The 18,898-nt window shown below is 41.1% G+C and overlaps 2 protein-coding genes across 6 annotated transcripts in view; one reads left to right on the top strand and one right to left on the bottom strand.

Annotated features, from left to right (window-relative positions):
* Positions 1-1,668: 1,668 nt before the first annotated feature.
* dnajc3a (DnaJ (Hsp40) homolog, subfamily C, member 3a) lies at positions 1,669-9,258 on the top strand. Its single transcript, XM_068704800.1, has 12 exons — positions 1,669-1,922; positions 2,510-2,620; positions 2,727-2,851; positions 3,105-3,179; positions 4,067-4,219; positions 4,352-4,533; positions 4,619-4,738; positions 5,026-5,131; positions 5,227-5,347; positions 7,872-8,004; positions 8,167-8,315; positions 8,728-9,258. Exons 1-12 carry the CDS (start codon positions 1,820-1,822, stop codon positions 8,883-8,885), a joined length of 1,536 nt encoding a protein of 511 aa, XP_068560901.1. The 5' UTR covers positions 1,669-1,819; the 3' UTR covers positions 8,886-9,258.
* Positions 9,259-9,447: 189 nt separating this feature from the next.
* The window catches only part of uggt2 (UDP-glucose glycoprotein glucosyltransferase 2), a 32,269-nt gene continuing 22,818 nt past the window's right edge, over positions 9,448-18,898 (bottom strand). For 3 of the 5 annotated variants that reach the window (XM_068704795.1, XM_068704797.1, XM_068704799.1), the window contains 8 exons: positions 14,734-14,838; positions 14,568-14,652; positions 14,141-14,323; positions 13,828-13,988; positions 12,375-12,489; positions 12,138-12,254; positions 11,394-11,550; positions 9,448-11,229 (listed from right to left, as the gene is read on the bottom strand). In XM_068704795.1, coding sequence (XP_068560896.1) covers positions 11,204-11,229; positions 11,394-11,550; positions 12,138-12,254; positions 12,375-12,489; positions 13,828-13,988; positions 14,141-14,323; positions 14,568-14,652; positions 14,734-14,838 — 949 coding nt within the window. In that variant the 3' untranslated portion in view covers positions 9,448-11,203. The remainder of the gene's footprint in view (positions 11,230-11,393; positions 11,551-12,137; positions 12,255-12,374; positions 12,490-13,827; positions 13,989-14,140; positions 14,324-14,567; positions 14,653-14,733; positions 14,839-18,898) is intronic. The other 2 variants (XM_068704796.1, XM_068704798.1) reach the window with 1 other exon arrangement.

Here is an 18,898-nt window from a genome sequence, read left to right as displayed (position 1 = left end):
TTACTTAATTATTCTACTTCACTACAATGCAGAGAGAAAAAGTGTACCTTTTACTTCCCTACCTTTATCTGACTCCTGAAATTACTAATTAATTTGCAGAGTAGAATTTTTTGATGTTCCAGACCATTGCATGAGGAAATTCTCTCTAAATGGACCTTGTAGAATTTTGATTGAATACCCCTGGTCAAAGTATAAAAAGGGGTTCAAATTAGCTCCACCTCGACTTTATAATATTGCTTGGATGGTAATGCATCAATAATATTGATTCTGTACATAATAATAATTTTGACATAAAGAGTCATTTTAATAACATGCTTCTGTACTTTTACTTAAAGGGCCTGTGTGTAGGATTTGGTGGCATCTAGCGGTGAGAATGCATATTGCGACACAAGTTAAACTTGTTCTCCCAAGTGTTTAGGATAACTACACAGCAGTCAATGCAAAAAAAGTGAATGGCCCTCTTTAGAACCGGCGTTTCTCCGTTCTGGGCTACTGTAGAAACAATGGTGGTGCAACACTGCGTGAAGAGGACCCGCTCCATATGTAGATATTAACGACTAATTCTAAGGTAACAAAAACACAATGAATCTTATTTTCAGGTGATTACAAACAAGGGAAAACGTAGTAATATCATATTCCATTCCTGCAAATAGATCCCCCTAAATGGTACACTCTGGCCTTTCAATTTTGAATGTAGGACTTATACTTGTAATATGTATGTTAATGAGTGTGTTTACATAGTAAAATTGCTCATTCATCTGAATATTTCCACCATTGCTGAATGTCTGCTCACTAATTTACCAATCTCATGAGAACCATGTGTCCCAGTACATTATTTAAATATTCTTTCCAACACTTATTTTAACACATACTAGAACAGTTTTTTCTAGCTTTGTGGGGATTTCTAACAAGAACCACATCACATCTCTAGAACTCATTTAAGTTGTTGGCATCCACTTAGCCACTGGTGTGTCCAGATGTGCCAGTGTTATCTAAATACTAAACTGCCATGTCCAGCATAAACATAAACAATGTATGAGTAGCTGGGCTTTCCATATGCACCGGCTGCCAACCAAACAGTTTAAGTCCAGCCTACTTTATTCTAGAATTTTTGTATTATTATAAAATAGTTGCGATAAACAAGTTGCAATTAACTGTGTGTACATGTAATAACCACTGGCCTCTGCTTCAAAACAATGTGCATGATGATAGAGAAACGTGGCTATCTATCTGTATCAGCCCCACCCCCACATGCTCTATATGAATGTGTGTGTGCACACGCTCAGTTTAGAGATTGTGTCCTGCTGTGTGGAGAGTCATCTTCAGTGTTTGATAAATATGAGCTAAATAAATGATGACAAAATACACTAAGAATTGCATTGATTGCACAGACAGGGGACTTCCTCAGTGAAGGTGTCAATTAAAAAATACCAGCACTTTGTTCCCCACAAAGCCGTTGGACCCCACACCGTGTGGTTCCCTAAAATGTAGAAAACAAAACCTCACACACACGCACACACGCACACACACACACACACACACACACACACACACACACACACACACACGGTGATGACAAGCCTTGTGCTGCCGTGGCTCCTCTCTGTTGAACCAATGGAGGTGGGCGGTGGTTTCTCAACAATCCAGCCAATCACAGTCACACACGACCGGCCGCTTGAGTACGCTGGTCCGCTGTGACTGGGGAAAGAGGAGCAATGTTGGATAAATAGCGGTCAATACATGGGACAGTTGAGAATCAAGCGAAACATTAGTAAAGAATAACATCGGCTGAAGTGAGTGAGACAGCGTGAGATTGGACATGTCTGATGCAAGTCTAACCATGGTTTCCATCGACCATGTCGCTCACAGATTACTGACTTACATCCCATATGTTCTTGTTTTGATTGACATGAGATATGAAGGTAAGAAGCCGACTTTACTTAACTTGGCAAGCGTTGGCGATAGCAAGTAACGTTAGCGTAAGATAATTAACGTCATCATGAACTACCGCAGAACTTTTGAGCACGCTTCAGACAGCCTGCTTGTAGTTTGATGGCTAACGTCAACGGTTACGTTAGCTAACGCTAGTGAAGTTGATGACAGTTGGCTAATGTTAAGCTGGCTATATCACTAATGTAACTTATATCGTTGATATCTCATTAGTAAAAGTAGCGATAGCCAGTTATAGTTTAGGCTACACGTGTACGGCCACTTTGGTAACGTTAGCTTCGTGTAAGCTTCACCAACCTAACTTTACTTATCAACGTATCGTTAGCGTTATATGACAGCTAGCGTTAGCTAACCTACATGCCAAAGTTCTCTCTCTCTCTCTCTCTCTCTCTCTCTCTCTCTCTCTCTCTCTCTCGTATTGTTACTGACATGCTGCCTCCTGTCATTGTCAACAGTTAACTAATTAGCTGGAATACATCAAGAGTGGACTACTGTGACGTTGTCTTACTACTAGTCTGTGGTAGTATCAGTTTATTAACGTTAACGTTGTTTGTTTCAGGAGTGAAGTGTGGCAGGGATGGGAGTGTGGACAGTCATTTGGAGATGGGGAAGAAACTGCTCGCTGCTGGCCAGCTAGCTGATGCTCTCTCTCATTTCCATGCTGCTGTGGGTGAGTGCTGCATGCTGAGGTTTAAAAAATATGTTTTCTTTAGTTTTTACTTTAAGAAATTAAATTCAAAACCTGTATATTTATGTTTACTTTGTCCTTTTGTCAGATGGAGATCCCAAGAACTACATGGCCTACTACAGGAGAGCTACAGTGTTTCTAGCAATGGGGAAGTCAAAGTCTGCACTGCCAGATTTAAGCAGAGTTATTGAACTCAAACCAGACTTCACATCTGTGAGTGTTTTACATCAGTTGGTCTGAATCATTTTTAGCTCATGGATGGATGTATGTACTACTGCAAACATACAGAATTATGTGACCAGTTCAGCCCCAGGCAGAACTGGTCAACCAACTGGTCAGTTATGTCAGCTGTGTTGGTGAGTCTACAGAATATTTGTAATCTCTCTCTCTCTCTCTCTCTCTCTCTCTTTCTTTCTTTCTTTCTTTCTTTCTTTCTTTCTTTCTTTCTTTCTTTCTTTCTTTACAGGCACGCCTTCAGAGAGGAAATCTCCTTCTGAAGCAGGGTGGACTAGATGAAGCAGAGAGTGACTATAAGAAGGTGGTAAGTATTGGAATATCCACTTTAAACTCTACAGCAGCAAGACTTAAGAAATCACTTATTTTGTTAGATAAGCAGAGATCACCAGGAGGTGTCAGTGTTGATCTGTAGCCTGGTGTTACAGTTTATTAAAAACAGATACTCATGGCCACATAAGACCTTAGAGAACAGGGACGCCCTGGATCCATAAACCATCGTGAAAGATGTAGATAATAATGAAATTGGCGGAGAACCTTAAGGGATCATTTTAAGGTGCACGTTGAAGATTAAGACTGGAGCTTGCTAATGCATTTTCCATTAGAATTACTGTTTTACCGAGAGGTTTCACAACACTGCCAGAAGACATGAATGCCCGTGTTGTATCTGCTATTAGTTGTTAGATTCCATTTAAGCTGCTCAATTCTCAGGGGAGGCAATCATGCGGGCAAAAAATGAAGTTCTTCTTTTTATACGGGTATTGCGTGTGAATCATCATGTGGCGGGCCTGCAGCCTCATTAACCTGAAAACGAGTCAACTTTTGATTAGCTTTATTATATGTAGGTTGACGCTCAGTGGTTAGTCTTCTATTATGTAATGTAAAACCTCAGGTTGACAGAGTTATCAACGTGTTCAATGTGCTAAACTGTATGATTTGTATTCTTTTTTTTATATAATAAAAGTGAAACTAGCTTAATGCATCACATTTATGCATTACGCTTCTTTTCCTAAGCTGAGCTTGCAGGAAATTGTGATATTGCTCGTGGGAATATGAGGATGATTATAATGTAATGGGTTTAGAGAATGGTAAGCGTTGCTCTTCAGAAATGTAAGAACTCACGTTGGAATGTATAGACTGCTTTAATCACGACCATAAGCATGCGGTCTAATGTGTTGCCTCACAATGTTCCAGCTGAAATCCAAACCCAGCGACAAAGAGGAGAGGGAAGCCCAGAGTCAGCTGACGAAGGCGGATGACATCCAGCGTCTGGTGGCTCAGGCACGCAGCAGCTTCAACAGCCAGGATTATGTGACAGCTGCTGCCCAGCTGGACACTATCATTGAGGTAAGAAATCCACCTTGTCAGCATTGCGAGCATGACGTTGTCCATGTTAATCACCGCAGAGTTGACGGAGCGTTCGTATAATTTCTAGTACTGCTGTTTTTGTAAGCGGTATTTTTGTTTTGCCGGTTCCAGACGTGTGTTTGGGACGTGGCCTCTCGTGAGATGCGAGCAGAGTGTTTTATTCTAATGGGAGAGATGGGGAAAGCCATTAGTGACCTGAAAGCTGCATCCAAGTTAAAGAATGACAATACCCAGGCTTTCTACAAACTCAGCACCATCTACTATAATCTCGGAGACCACGAGATGTCCCTCAAGTAAGACTTCACCTGCAGACGTACATCAGGTAATGTGTAGAATCGTCCTGTTCTGACCGTCCACCTCATCTCGTGTGATCTGCAGTGAGGTTCGCGAGTGCCTGAAGCTTGATCCTGATCACAAGCAGTGTTACAGCCATTACAAGCAGGTCAAGAAGCTCAACAAACAGATCCGGTCCGCAGAGGAACTCATCCAAGAGCAGAGGTGTGTGTGTGTGTGTGTGTGTGTGTGTGTGTGTGTGTGTGTGTGTGTGTGTGTGTGTGTGTGTGTGTGTGTGTGTGTGTGTGTGTGTGTGTGTGTGTGTGTGTGTGTGTGACACACACACACACGCAAAACGCATCCTAATTTCAATGGATCATACTTGACACACAAGATACCGTACTCGCAAGGTTAAACAAAGCAAATAACAGGGCGGCATGATGTCTGTGGGTGCAATGATCCATATTGCTATCATATGCCGTATTGACAGTTCCACCTGCTCTCTGCTCCAGGTATGAAGACGCAGTGAGCAAATATGAGGCGGTGATGAAGACCGAGCCCAATGTGCACCACATCGCTCTCCTTGCCAAGGAGCGCATGTGCCATGCGTTAGCTCAGGTAAGACCCCTCCCTGCTACCATGGGACGCAGTAACTCACTCTTTGACCTGCAATACATCTAATTTTTGTTTGTGTGTGTGCGTGTGGTGAGCAGGGCCAGCAGGCTAGCAGAGCCGTGTCAGTGTGTGGAGAAGTCCTCCGGTCTGATCCGGAGAACGTTAACGTGCTGAAGGACAGAGCGGAGGCCTATATCCAAGAGGAACAGTATGAGGAAGGTAAGCCTGTCAGGTGGAGCTGTATGTTGTTAAGATCTATTTCTTTTTGAATTAACACTAAATGCTTTTGAGCGGGTCTACCAACCTACACTTGGAATTAATTAATTTCAGTTGAGAACGTCCATTTCAGTTAGGTGAACCAAATCAACTGCAGAGTGTACGTTGTAATAATCCCAACTCTATTGCTGTACACTGGTGTCATGGCAGGAGTCTAACACAGGGGGTCCTTGTAACATAAAAGAAAAAAATACACCGTGAAAGTAAGTTAAAATATTAATGACATATCGTATAAGCATCTTACTATCTGATTTGTTTGTTTTTTGTTTTTTTTGGAATGTGTTTATGTCTACTGGAAAAGTAGAAAACAATAAAAGCTTTAACGTTAACATCCACTGCAAATGCTGTCAAGCAGCATAAAGTCAGAACAGCGACGAATGCTCACGTCCAATTCCATTTAGCCTCATTTAACACAATGTTTCTCTTCATCACCAAATCCACTCTAAATTTAACTAAATAGAATACATGTAGATAAATACAGCAGTGTCCACATCTCCTTTTGTTAAAGCATATAATCGCTACATTTAAATATACAAAAAGACAAATGGCATGTGTTAGAACATTTATCCCATACAGTATAACTAGAATGAGGTGTGGAGCACAGTGTGTTAGAAGTATAACCTGCAAAATGTTGAGCTGCCCTGCACTGCGGGCTGAAAGTATGCAAAATTACTTGTTAATCAAGCCTGAAGCCATTCTTCAGTGGCAGTGCCCACACACACACACACACACACACACACACACACACACACACACACACACACACACACACACACACAGCACTTACTATCTCCACAGAGCCTTCGCTAGCAGAGGGGGAATTAGGCTGAAAGAGCGCTCTTTCCTGTCTGTTGTCCAATTCTAGAAAGTCCAGTCACAGATGTGAAATCCTCAGGAACAGTTTTTGTCCCAGCCATCATTTTACCTGTCGCCTGATGTTCTGCAAGCAGCCCATGGATGTTTTTGTTAAAAATCCTTTTCTATATTTTATGTTCATCTATCAATTAAGATTAAAATGTAATTTAATCCATCCCACCCAGCTCAGTGCCAGTTCAATGTCCAATCCTGGTTCCTATTGATTCTTTTTCACAACATGTGTGACATTATGATTACATGGACCCCTAGGCCATCATAACATCGCCAGAAAATGATCTGTGCAACTTAATATATCTAATAATTAAGCAATGCATAATAAAGTGAAACTCAATAAAAACATTTTTTTGGGATTTTGGAAAAATAAAGTGTGCATGTGCCTCAACTAATAACTGTGACAAACGTATCATAGATATCATAAATAAACAATTTGATCTTAAATTGATAGATTTCTAAAGCTGAAAAAAATGATACATTCATTTACTAAATCATGAAAAGCTAACGTGGTGTGTTAAACGCACAAGCTGAAATGTAATTTATTTATTTATATCCACTCAAGGTTAGTGTGACATAGTGATGTTTTATTTTACTTTTATTCTCAGAGTGTTGTAAATGTAAAAGTGAACATGCACTCAAAGAAAATAGCAGCTATTTAGAAAACATAAATGAGACGGATTAAAGCTCCACAACAGTTTTTATCTAGATTATAAAATCAACAAACTGCCTTAAATTCATCCATAATGTTCCAGTTAACTGCATGGTTTATAACCCAACAATATTTGCTTTTATTTAAAATACGAGGATCAAACAAGTCCCTAACATGTCATATTAAAAAAACAAAAACACGTTCAGCAGCGTAGTGATAACCTACTGAGGCTGTATATGTTGTGGTCAACATGGCATGAAAGCATCACCGTACCTGATACGAGCTTTTAAACTGTCACCACTCCCGGGGGTTAAAGCCGCTCCGGTGCGCCTCACAGGGTAAACAAGCCTCAAAGCACACAAACAGCCTGGAGCGGCTGCAACATGATCTGAAGGTGGTGGGCTTCTTTAATAGCATGAGATCAAGAATGTTCAGAGATGGCATCCCTAAGGACAATAGTCAAATCCTCTTTTTTATTTTGTTTGCGTTTGTTCATTCTGTGCATCGTCATTGTGAGCATGTTAGAAAGTAAGTTCAGCCTCACAGAGCTGCTAGCACGGCTTTACTCTCTCATGCAGCACAGCTCTCTTGTGTTGAGGTCACCGGTGAGTCCTCAAAGTGTTTCAATGTTATCGTTAGTCATAAATTCATAGATGCACTGCCAAAGTTCCAAATAATTTGTATAATAACAAGGACATAGACTTGTGCCACAGCAGCGAAATTAAGTCACAAATAAATAAAGATAAAGCAGTTGTCAGCTGCACATTCTCGTGTGTCTTTTGCCTTGCTCAAAGACACTTCAGCAGGGTGGATGCTTTCCACTACGAGGCCTTGAGGTCCTGTGTTTCCCTCTACTGTCTTTAAATACTGTACTTCACTTCCTATAAGCTGCTTTGGATGACTAAGCGATACTGATTCTGTCCATTTTTTTTATTTTTTATTTTCCAGCTGTTCAAGCCTATGAGACGGCGGCGCAACACAGTGAGAACGACCGTGAGATAAAAGAAGGCCTGGAGAGAGCTCAGCGACTCCTCAAACAGCCTCTCAAGAGGGATTATTATAAGATTCTAGGAGTGAAGAGGTGGGCACTGATCGCTGCAGTTATGTTTATTTACTTAGTTTTTGTAGGAGTATTACAGAGCATTGTATAGGAGGGGAAGGTCAGAAGAATTGGGGTACTTATAATACTTTTACAAGACTGCATTAGACAGCTTTTTGTCTTTCTTTGCCTTTTTTGTCACAGAACTGCCCAGAAAAAGGAGATCATCAAAGCCTACAGGAAACTGGCCCAACAGTGGCACCCAGACAACTTCCAGGATCCAGAGGAAAAGAAGAAGGCCGAGAAGAAGTTCATCGACATCGCTCAAGCTAAAGAGGTTCTCACCGACCCAGGTAAAAAAGTTTTCTGGTCTGCAGAGTCGGTGGAAATTGTTACCGTCGGTCTCCCAGAAAATGCCAGGCCTCTGAGGGGCTGCTGTGAACAGCTCACTACTTTAAGGATAAATCATTATGCAAAGTCCCTTAAGCCCGAACTTCACGGTCACATATTTACTCCAACTCAAGTTAATTTCCTAATTGGACTAATATGAAGTTAACGTTTGATTTAATCGGTAAAAACTTGCAGTAACTCTACTAAAATCAGGCCAAACAGAATATATACAATTCAGAATACCGGTAAATCTGTTAGAAGCCCAGGTGAAATAAAACCTTCTGAGCACACGTCATGTATGTTAACCCTCCCTCTTTTTTTAAGCATTTTTTTTTGTTCTCAAACTTCTGTACTGACGTGTGATATCTTTCTTAGAGATGAGAACCAAGTTCGACCACGGGGAGGATCCCATGGACCCGGAGAGCCAGCAGGGTCGACAGCATCATCAGCACTTCCACGGAGGCCACCAGGGCTTTCAGGGTTTCAACCCGTTTGGCTCCGGACCCTTCAACTTTAAATTCAACTTCAACTGAGGAAGCTCATATTCAGCACAGCTGGAGCACATTGTGTATATTCCTCCCTATTTAAAAGGGAGATCGCTGGCATGAGGAATGTCGTGCAAATTGTGACTTTAATTCAGTGACCTTAATTAAATATGCATCTTTGTGGTTGAAGAATTCAACTTTGAGTTCCGTTCGGGGGAAGGTCTGTTGCTATGCTAACAAATATGTGCCATGTGTGGAGCAGCTTTTATCCGTCACGTGGAAGTCATTCTGACACTAAGCATCCTTTCCAAGTATTGTACTCTACAATTAATATCCATTCGTAAGATTTAATTTGTACATAGGTACAGTATTTTTATATGAATGGAGTTTATTGAAATGTAAATAAAGACCTATTTATGTACCTTTTTTAAATTAAACAGAGGGGAAGGAGTATTGCTGTATGGAGAGGTTGGAGGGTGACTGCTACAATTTTAGAAATGGTCGTGAGAAATGCTGATTCTTGGTTTTTACATCAGAGGGTTTATTGTGAGGAACCAGTTCCTTCATTGTAGACCTTTCACAACATGAATCACACAGAACTGATTTTGTAATGACTTTTGTGGCAAAGATTTATTTTGTATTACCAGACAGTAATATAAACATTTCCATTTGACACAGCACAGTGAAAGATGGGTGTCCTGAGGTCAGCACCCCTTCTTTGTAAATTAAGACGGGAATAAAAACTACAGCTGGCCTCGGTTGAGCAGCAAAACCTGTTATTCCTGAGACAAAAACAACACTGGTTCATTGAGGAATATGAAAATTAAAAAATGTAATACAATGAAGCACAATGTATGCAAGATGTAAACATACTGTAATAAGTTAAAATCCTATCCATAAACCATGACCTTTAGTGTGCAAAAGAAGATTTTTTGATCCACTCAGCAATAACTAAGTCATCTAATACAAAGTCATGTGACGCTAATACATGTAGCATCACATGACTTTGTAGTGAGACAGAAGATGCTTTGCTGAGAGCTCCTTAGTTACATGTGAACGATTGCTGTTCAGAGGTTAGGTTAACAGACGGTAACTTGTCCGTTCTGACGGACAGTAGGGAAATTATTGGGGCGTTATTTAGTGAGTTGAACCCTCTACTTGACTTTGAAAAAAAATTATCAATAGTATAGTGTGGGGGGGCAGTCAGACATCTACCACATGACACGGGTCAGAGGATCAGCACCTTGGACAGTGATCATGACGCAAAGTGTACAGAATGTTACTAAAAACCCACGTGTAAAGCAAGAGGCTGCTAGGCTACACTGATATCCTTCAAACTTTATGACACGTGAACTTTCAGAACTATTTCTACGACAGCCCCGTGCTCCGAATAGTAAAACTTTGTATTAATTACATTTGACGGGGTTGCCTGAGATAAGGTGACGTTTCGGAGTTGCAGCGGGAGAGTCTTGTCCTGCTGAGCCAAACCTACTGCTGAGAAATATCAAAAAGCAGCTTTATCACTGTGTTCAGATTTATTTGTGGACTGAAGGAAACGTATGTGCAAAACTGATCATATTGATGAATCATGATGCTGAACGTGGAAGAAATTATATTCAAACTTTGTATAACATTTAACTTTATAATTCAGAATAAAGGAACGACGACGTACTGTAGAGACGTTTAATAAGTAATAACTCAAATGATCTGCATTAGCTACCTGTTTGATGGTGGTGAGGAAAATGAAGCCCTGATTGATGATCCTCTGCATGTAAAATGTACCTTTAAGATCTTCTGATGTAACAATTTGATCCAATTTTTGCCTGTTATGAAGTTTAAAAACAGACAAGCTTTATGTCTTTGGTTTGGGCATTTTAGTCAACTTCAAATTAAAGACACCTAAATGCATCAGCTTTTGGAAAGTTCTCCATAATAAGAAACAATACATTTTGGGATTAGATTCTCAGAGCTGCGCCTTCACGATTAGATTATTTGCATACATTATCAGTGCAATCATTTTCAACTATGTATTTTTAAACACACCTAATAAGAGCGCTTTGACTGACCTCACCCCACTATTCTGTGTTCACTTCATTCTCCGGTAACCACAAACTAACTGAGCCCTGATTGTAGTGCTGAGAGCACCCCCACAAGTTCACAGTTAACACTTACACCACGTGTTCATTTTGTAAGACGTATCAACTGCAGACGCAGATATGGCATCTCTGAAAATATCCTTCTGAGGCTGGGGAAGCGACGCTCCACGGCTATGTTTAGAAGGATTTGTCTGTCTCCGAGCTTCACAGGAAGGCCCTGCTCGCAAAAGGTGCTGCCTCCCTTCCTCTGCAGAACGACGCTGGCGGCCACTAAAGTTCATCACGTCTGTCGTCTGCTGTGCAGAGGGGTTGGAAAAGAAATGAGAATGAGCACAGTGGTGAGAGAGAGAGAGAGAGAGAGAGAGACACATCTGGCCAACAAAAGAAGTGGATTATACAAAGGTATGTTTTTACTTTTCTGTCTCATAAACTGGGAAGTAAATAGTGTTTCTTTAGTAACCTTTTTGATGTTGTGAGGGAAGAGGAGTGTGTTTTTGTGTCGCTGTGTCTTCCTGTTGTCTCAGTAGCCGCTTTATCTCGTTGTCGTATTCAACCCACTCGGGCACGATCCTCGCTGCGGCCGTTAGCTTGGGCTCCTTGGTCTTTGGGTTATTGCACTGCAGCAAAAAAAAGAAAAAGAAGCAGACACAGCACATCATTTGCGCCACCAGTGCCACTTTCTCCCAGCAAGTCATATTGTCATTCCCATCACAGTCCGTGGCGAGCATTTGAACCCTAATTTGATTTGTAATTCTGTTAAAAGGACATTAGCCAATGTCTTGTGTCTGAATTACCAAGTGGTGCTCTATACCACGAGGAGACAATGCTTCCTATTCCAGTCTGCTGGAGCCGTCCAGTCATCTCATGAATTAGTTTAGGAGACTACAGGATTGCTCCACAGTTGTCTTCGAAATGCCAAGTGCCTCATGGACATTAGTGGCTGAGAATGTGCCTCTGCCTTTTAGTGCTGCAGCAGCTCACTATTATAATCAAGAAATCTGCAAACGTGGTGGAAAAAATGGTTTATAAAAACCTTTTGCAATTCTTAACATTTTTCAACACAAAAGATTAAAATAAAGAAGACAAAAGGGATTTTATTATCTAAATAAAAAGGGAAAAAAGTGATTGATGATGAATTATGTAGCACTTCTAGCGTTAGCTTTCCCCACCACACTAGTGTAGGTCTAGTGGCTCTGGGACTCACCAGGTCTATAGTCTTAGCTGAGACTTTGGAGGTGTCATCACACCACGTCTCACACCACAACCACTCCTGTGGAAGAGACTTGATGACAACTTGGTGGATCATGTTGTTGGGAAGGTCCTAAAAATATCAGAAAACAAATATAAAAGGTTCATTATAACAAACAAGACAATACAACAGGTGCCTAGAGATCAAACTGCATCATATATAATGCAACGATGTGGTCTCTGAGTTACAGACCTGATCCAGGTTAGACAGGCTGTTGGGGTCTTGGCTCAGGGCTTGGTACTGGCCTCGTAATCTGTCGCCAGCTGCAATCTTTCGAAACTTCTTTAAATCTACTACATACAGAGCGCTGGTTGAAATATAAGAGGGGAGAGAGAGAGAGAGAAGACATAATAAGCAGGTGTGATAAAACCATTTCCTAAAAGGGAAAGCCCATAGGAATGGCTTCATAAAAACAAAAAAATAATGACTCAATAAAGAGAAATACCCCAGGCACACTCAGGTAATTGTATCTGACGTGGCAAATTAATAAACCCAACCGTGTAGACTGTGTAGTTTCACTTTTTAGATTTAAGTGTGCCAGAGGAGGTTCACTACCTTGTGTTTTCCCTCACTGATGCAGATTATTCCCCCTTTCTGCTTTTGTCCCGCCCCACAGAGCCAAGCAGCACACTGGCATCCAATCAAATCACTGTGGTGGTTTTCGGACTTCTCTTTTTTTGTGTGTTGAGTTCTGCGCTCTGTTCAGCACAGTGACAGAGGGAGAACTCAGTGCCACGTTCTTTCAGACCTTTTGCTTGATGCACTACGGCTGTATACAGATGTCTGATGCTAAGAAAAAAAAATAGCCACAAGCGCTGCAACTATAATTGGTGAGCTTCAATCACCATGGAAACTGGATGAACACCGTACTGTAGTTTATTGCAGCCACAATGTTTTTTTTCTAATGGTGTGTGTTTAATTTGATTTCAGCTTGCTCAAAGGAATCTTGGAAATTTCACTTGTCGGACAAATCCCAAAAATGTTCAAAGTGTTTCTTATGGAGCCAACTCGTGATGAGTACGGTGAGATTTTGAAGCTACGTGAAAGTTCATCTTTCTCATGGACTCACAGTTTGAGATAGATTGCAAGAAGAAGATCAAAAACAACAGCAGTACTTCCAGCCTCTGAATACAAGAGGACACAAACACAGCTCCACTTCCTTCTCTGTCATATTCGGAACTCGGGAAAACAAAAAACAAAAATAATATCCTTGCAGAATAATAAATAATTGTAGATGATTTTACAACCAAAATGTACAAGCAATTTTTTTTTCTTTTCATACGCTATGCTTTGCAGTATGGTCTCTTTAAGACTTCTGTTCATTCAGCTTTGCAAAGGATAGAAAAGAGTCATGAGCGTCCACAACTAGACACACTGAGTGAATGGCCCACAAGAAAGAAGAAGGTGGCTGTAGAGGCACAGTGTTCAGAATGGTGATAGTTCATACTCTGCATATCTTGCCAGAAGTGGTTACCTTCATTTTCCCTTAAAAATGACAATGGAGGGAAAGTTATAAGGAAGGGGATTATGGTGCTATTGAGTAAATGGTAGTACATCAGAAAAAAGAATCAGATGTACTTGACAAGCATTTCAAAAGTTTGTGCTGCTATGTTCCCCTTCACAGTTTTTTTTTACAGAAGTATACCTGATGTGGTATTTCCTATGTCCTAGATGCGAGGCCCAGTAGCCGCTTTTCCAGAAGCGGTAGCCTTCCATCTCTCTGCGGCTATCACAGAATGGTGTGTAGCCATAAGGAGCACCCTCCAGGTCGAAATCCCTCAATTCCTTCAGATCAGCCCGAACTATCTGTGAGAGAGCGGGAACATCCGTAAGTACTGACGCCACTTCATCCGTGCTGTCATCCAATCTTCACACCTTCGCCGGGACCGACATATAGACGAGTCTCTCACTTTCAGACACACACACTTACACACACGTCGCTTCCATTTGATCCTCACCTGATCGGCATCCACAAAGATGATCTTGTCCACAGCCAAGGGGAACAGAACATCCAGGAAGAGGATCTTGTATCCCCAGATAACGCGCTGCTTCTCAGTCTGCTGGTGGAGCCACCGGGGCCACTTGTACTGTACTAATTCATACTGAAAGCCATACTTCTCTGCCATGTGAGCGATGGTCTCCTAATCACAGCAAAAAAATACCACACCAGAGGTTCATTAAATCAAACACAAGAGCACATTTTGGGCAACTGAACATTTAAGAAATATGCACAAACTACAGTATTTCACAAACAAAATGAGCAAGGTTTATATGGACAGAAATGAAATGAAGAGAGAATACTACCAGATAGCCACTCTTAAGTTAGTTAGTCAATTCACAATGTTTGTATGGAGCTTGTATGGAGCCATGGCGTGAGGGAAGTACCTTGAAAGATGGAGAAAGGTAGTTCTTGAGGAACCAGAACTTGACGGGCGTTTTGGTGTGCCGGAGGACAGACAGCATCATTATTCTGAAACGTACAAAAACAGTGACGGATCGGGGCTAAAAGGAATGGAAAGTAGGCGTGTTTGTTAGGTGACAGTGACCCGACCTCAGGAAGCGCTCGTACAGATGACCCGAGGCCACGGAAAATATGTTGAGAACGTCCTCCTTCTCTTTCTCTCCATCGTCCTTCTTGGAGCCACCGCCCGTGATGCTGCGAAGGAGACCATAATACATGAGTCCTGAGAAACATAGTAGATTACTATAGTATTGTATGTTGTTGCTCAGCACAAAACATTTTTTTTCAACAAACCATGCAACATTGTGCAGCAAACTGAGATGCCCTTATTTAAATGAAACAACACAAAGCCGTGATTTGAATGTGATTTGACAAAAGTTCTCCAGAGAACTTATACATTATACATACTTATACGTTAGAGCAGCTGTAACATTTTAACTGGTCCATATTATTATGTCCCCACATAGCTAATAGAGAGCCCATAATGTAAAGAAAAGAATCTGAAATGATTAGTTAGAATAAAATCATTTAACAGCAACCCTGAGAAGCACTATTACGTTTTTAAATGGGAGCATTACGTCATAAGAGATGAAATAAATCATTGTGTGAATCAAGCCACAGCGTGTGCTGCACCAGGAGTAACTGGGGGTGTAAATTGCAGAAAAATGCATTGTCATACAGTACCGTTAATTGTGTTATGAGCTCCTGTCCCCTTTAAAAGCACCACACTATGCTGATCGTTGGTAACGGTGCAGAAAGTCCAGAGGAGCTTTTCCTGAGATTACTATTCTCTGGTGGGACGTGCAGAGTTAGTTAAGGCACAGAAGCCCATTCGGTTGAGTTTTTAATTCATATTCAATAGCGACTGGAAGACTAATATATAAAAGGTTAAAGAAAAATGTAGTGGATGATGGGTGATGTGGTTGCATAGTTTAACCAAAACATTTATGAATAGTCATGACTGGTCTTACACATCCCGCCGCAATTAAAAATGTGATGCTTCAGGCGCCATTTTGCCTGACCCCCTACAACACGCTGCTGTTACACTGTTGTTGGATGAAGATACAGAGAATGGATCACCCTGAGGGAGTTAAGTTATTAGAGGAGAGAAAAGTTTGAAACTGTCTACAGTGTTTCATGTAACTGAATGAACTGTGTGTGTGTGTGTGTGTGTGTGTGTGTGTGTGTGTGTGTGTGTGTGTGTGTGTGTGTGTGTGTGTGTGTGTGTGTGTGTGTGTGTGTGTGTATGTCTCCAACCCGGTTTATTTGCACTGCATCAACTAGTGAAGAAATCCTAACTGATACTTCCAGTTCCTCAAATGGGCAAACAAGGAGAACGTCTTAAAGAGGGGGCTGTGTGATTGAGTTATACGAGAGTATTATTTTGGTCCTTTTCATTAATTATCGTGATGAAAATAGCACACAACATGAGTGTGCCTTACACGTGTTCTTCACATTAGCAGACATCAACAGAGCCTCCCCGTCTCCTCTCACTTTGGTGTATGGTGAGCAACATGAATACCAAACCAGCAAGAAAAGAAAAACACCTTAAAAAAATAAATAGCCCAAAGCGTTACTTTATACAACGTGCAAGCTCAAAGATAGGGCCCATCAAATCAGTTCATTAACTTTCAGAATACATTTATGTAAGTAAGTAAGACATTTGAAAATCTAGGTTACCAACTAGTTTTATGGAAATAGTTTTGTGTCGAGATACAGAAAAGTTTAAAGCACACTCTCCACACCCTCTCCACTACTGAAGAGCAGTGGCTCGTGATGCGAGGCACATTTAGCGGACAGAAATCAGGACTTGTGCTGGAGGGTTGATGTGTCTGCAGTCAAACTGTGTGTCCTTGTCGGTAACAGACTGCTGATGAGGTGTCTCTCCCACACTCACATCACAACCACAGCCTCGGCCTGAGGCTCCAGGAAAGCACCAGTGAGAGAGAGAGAGAGAGAGAGAGAGAGAGAGAGAGAGAGAGAGAGAGAGAGAGAGAGAGAGAGAGAGAGAGAGAGAGAGAGAGGTGAGAAAAGGAGGGGAGGGAGCATACTGTCTGTCTCCGCGTGTCCTCTAAAACCAGCTCTGACACGCACATACCAGAGACTGGCTGGTAAGCAAGTCATATCTGTACAACACAGACTCAATGGCCGCCCACAGACGACCATTTCGTAGTCTGTGCTGTAGTGTTGTCCGTCCTTCTGAAAACATTTAGTGAATTTTTCTCTCTCTTCTCAGTTGGCTTTTGGAGAGTCACCATACACACATCTGCCATGACTAAGCCAGCCGTTATGAAGGGCCTCCAGCACTACAGCTGGCCCCCCCCCCCGATAAGCAGCTTTAGAGGGTCAGGTGAGAGCCTGTTTGGCTGACTCACTCAAGATAATCTGGACCTCTGGAAGGATCCACAAAGCTCTGAGTAAATCCTGAGCAGTGGACAACACCAACTAGACAGAATTCTACTTCTGTCTTTCTCCCCAACTCTGTAGATAGAGCAGAATCATTCTCTAACATCTGTGAGGAGATCATCAAAAGACATAAACAATGTGTGTGCCAATGAGCAGAGAGTTGATGTATAGTACATGTGTACTGTAAAGCATAACGCTAACTTGCACCTTAGTTTACCATGTTTTCCATTATTAATAAGGCATGAGTAAGCATCACTCCACTGAGAGCAACTGATGAGATGCCAGTGAGTTTGGTCAGGAATGAAGGGAAGTGATTGCAAAAATATTTTCCAAGTCATACACGGTTTGAGTTATTTTTTGTTAATATTTAGTAGGCAAAAAAATGTTGCCAAGAAAGAAAGACGAACATGTCCCACAAAGAAAAACCAGCTACACTGCATGTAAATAAATAAGAATGTTCCCCATACTGTAACCATCAACAACTACAAAGAACACAACACATACATGTTGTAGAATAACCCTGTCTATTAGTTGGATTTAATCTGGAAAAACATGAATGGCCAAGGCCTCATCTAACACTGTCCAAGGTCTCATGACAAAAACCTAAATAAGTCCCTCAGGTAGTAACACTGCCGCTGAAGCTCTCTTACCCTGTGTGGCTCTGGAGTTTCTGATCTCTCAGCGCAGCATAAAAAGGACATTAAACCCTCAAAGTTCCCCTGGCTGAAAGTGAAAAAACCTCCCTTCATCTTCCTCCCAGACGCAGACAAAGAAGAGAGCAAGAGAGAACGCACAAAAGACGAAAGATCACAAAACAAAGGAGCGCAACTCCTTTGAAAGAAAGACGAGGGAAAACAATCTATTTTCACTCATTATTACTCTACAGAGATCAAAAATCTCTTTAAAAGATGAGAAAATGTGTAACAACTGTCACTTAGACTTGCTGATGCATGGATCCACCTAATTCTTCAGATGTGTTAGATCAATGCAGTCCCGTTACAATAAAGGTTACACATGAAGTAATACTGCAATACTACTACAAAGACATCTTTACTTTGACACCAACTACTTTGTATGATCACCAGTCATGGTTTACACAATGGATGCTTTACATTTGCAAGCCTGCCACTATTATGTTGAGCAATCATTTTATATATATTGATATAGAACTATCATTATGACTTTTGAAAAACTGAAAAAAAAAATGATTGTAAGGATTTAACTGTCAAACATGAAAATATGTTGTCGACATTCTGTGTCAGGCTAAATTGTATTTGGTGGTTTTCAGTGTTTTCATTTCCAAACTTCTGAAACCAGCTGCCTTCACAGGATGTTAATAGCACTGGGTGACAATGTTACGCTTATACTCTAGAGCATGACAAAGAATATTTAGGCACAGTGTGATAATTTACTGTACGATTAGAGTCTTTTTTGGCTTCTCGTTTTGAAAGGAGGATATGATGGAATCGTGCCATAATAAAAGCTCCCTCCTTTCTCCAAACGCAGTCAAATCTGAGTACATTTTAGATCCATCCATCACCGGCACTTAAGGAGCAGTTATGTGTCTTGAAACCATTCACTTCAACCGTCTATTTAACCTTTTAATGTTAAAGAGTATTTTCATTACTCAAATGCGAGTATGCCATGGGAAAGATTACATTCAATCATAAATCTATTTATCCACCCGTTTCAGCTCCGTATTATTCCTTGGTCATGGCAGAGACGGGTTGTAAAGGGGAGCCCAAATGTCGTCCATGCCAACCACGATGTTAATGAGAATTATGTTAATAAATCAGGGCATATCTCCGTAGATATGGTCCTGAAATAGAATCCGGAGTAATGTTGCATG

The sequence above is a fragment of the Cebidichthys violaceus genome, unplaced genomic scaffold (assembly GCF_023349555.1).
Source record: "Cebidichthys violaceus isolate CVI_PGR_0920_01 unplaced genomic scaffold, fCebVio1.0.p SCAF_11, whole genome shotgun sequence".
NCBI classification, from domain to species: Eukaryota; Metazoa; Chordata; class Actinopteri; order Perciformes; family Stichaeidae; genus Cebidichthys; species Cebidichthys violaceus.
Note: the sequence above shows the minus strand (reverse complement) of the source record. Positions and strands in the feature narration are given on the sequence as shown.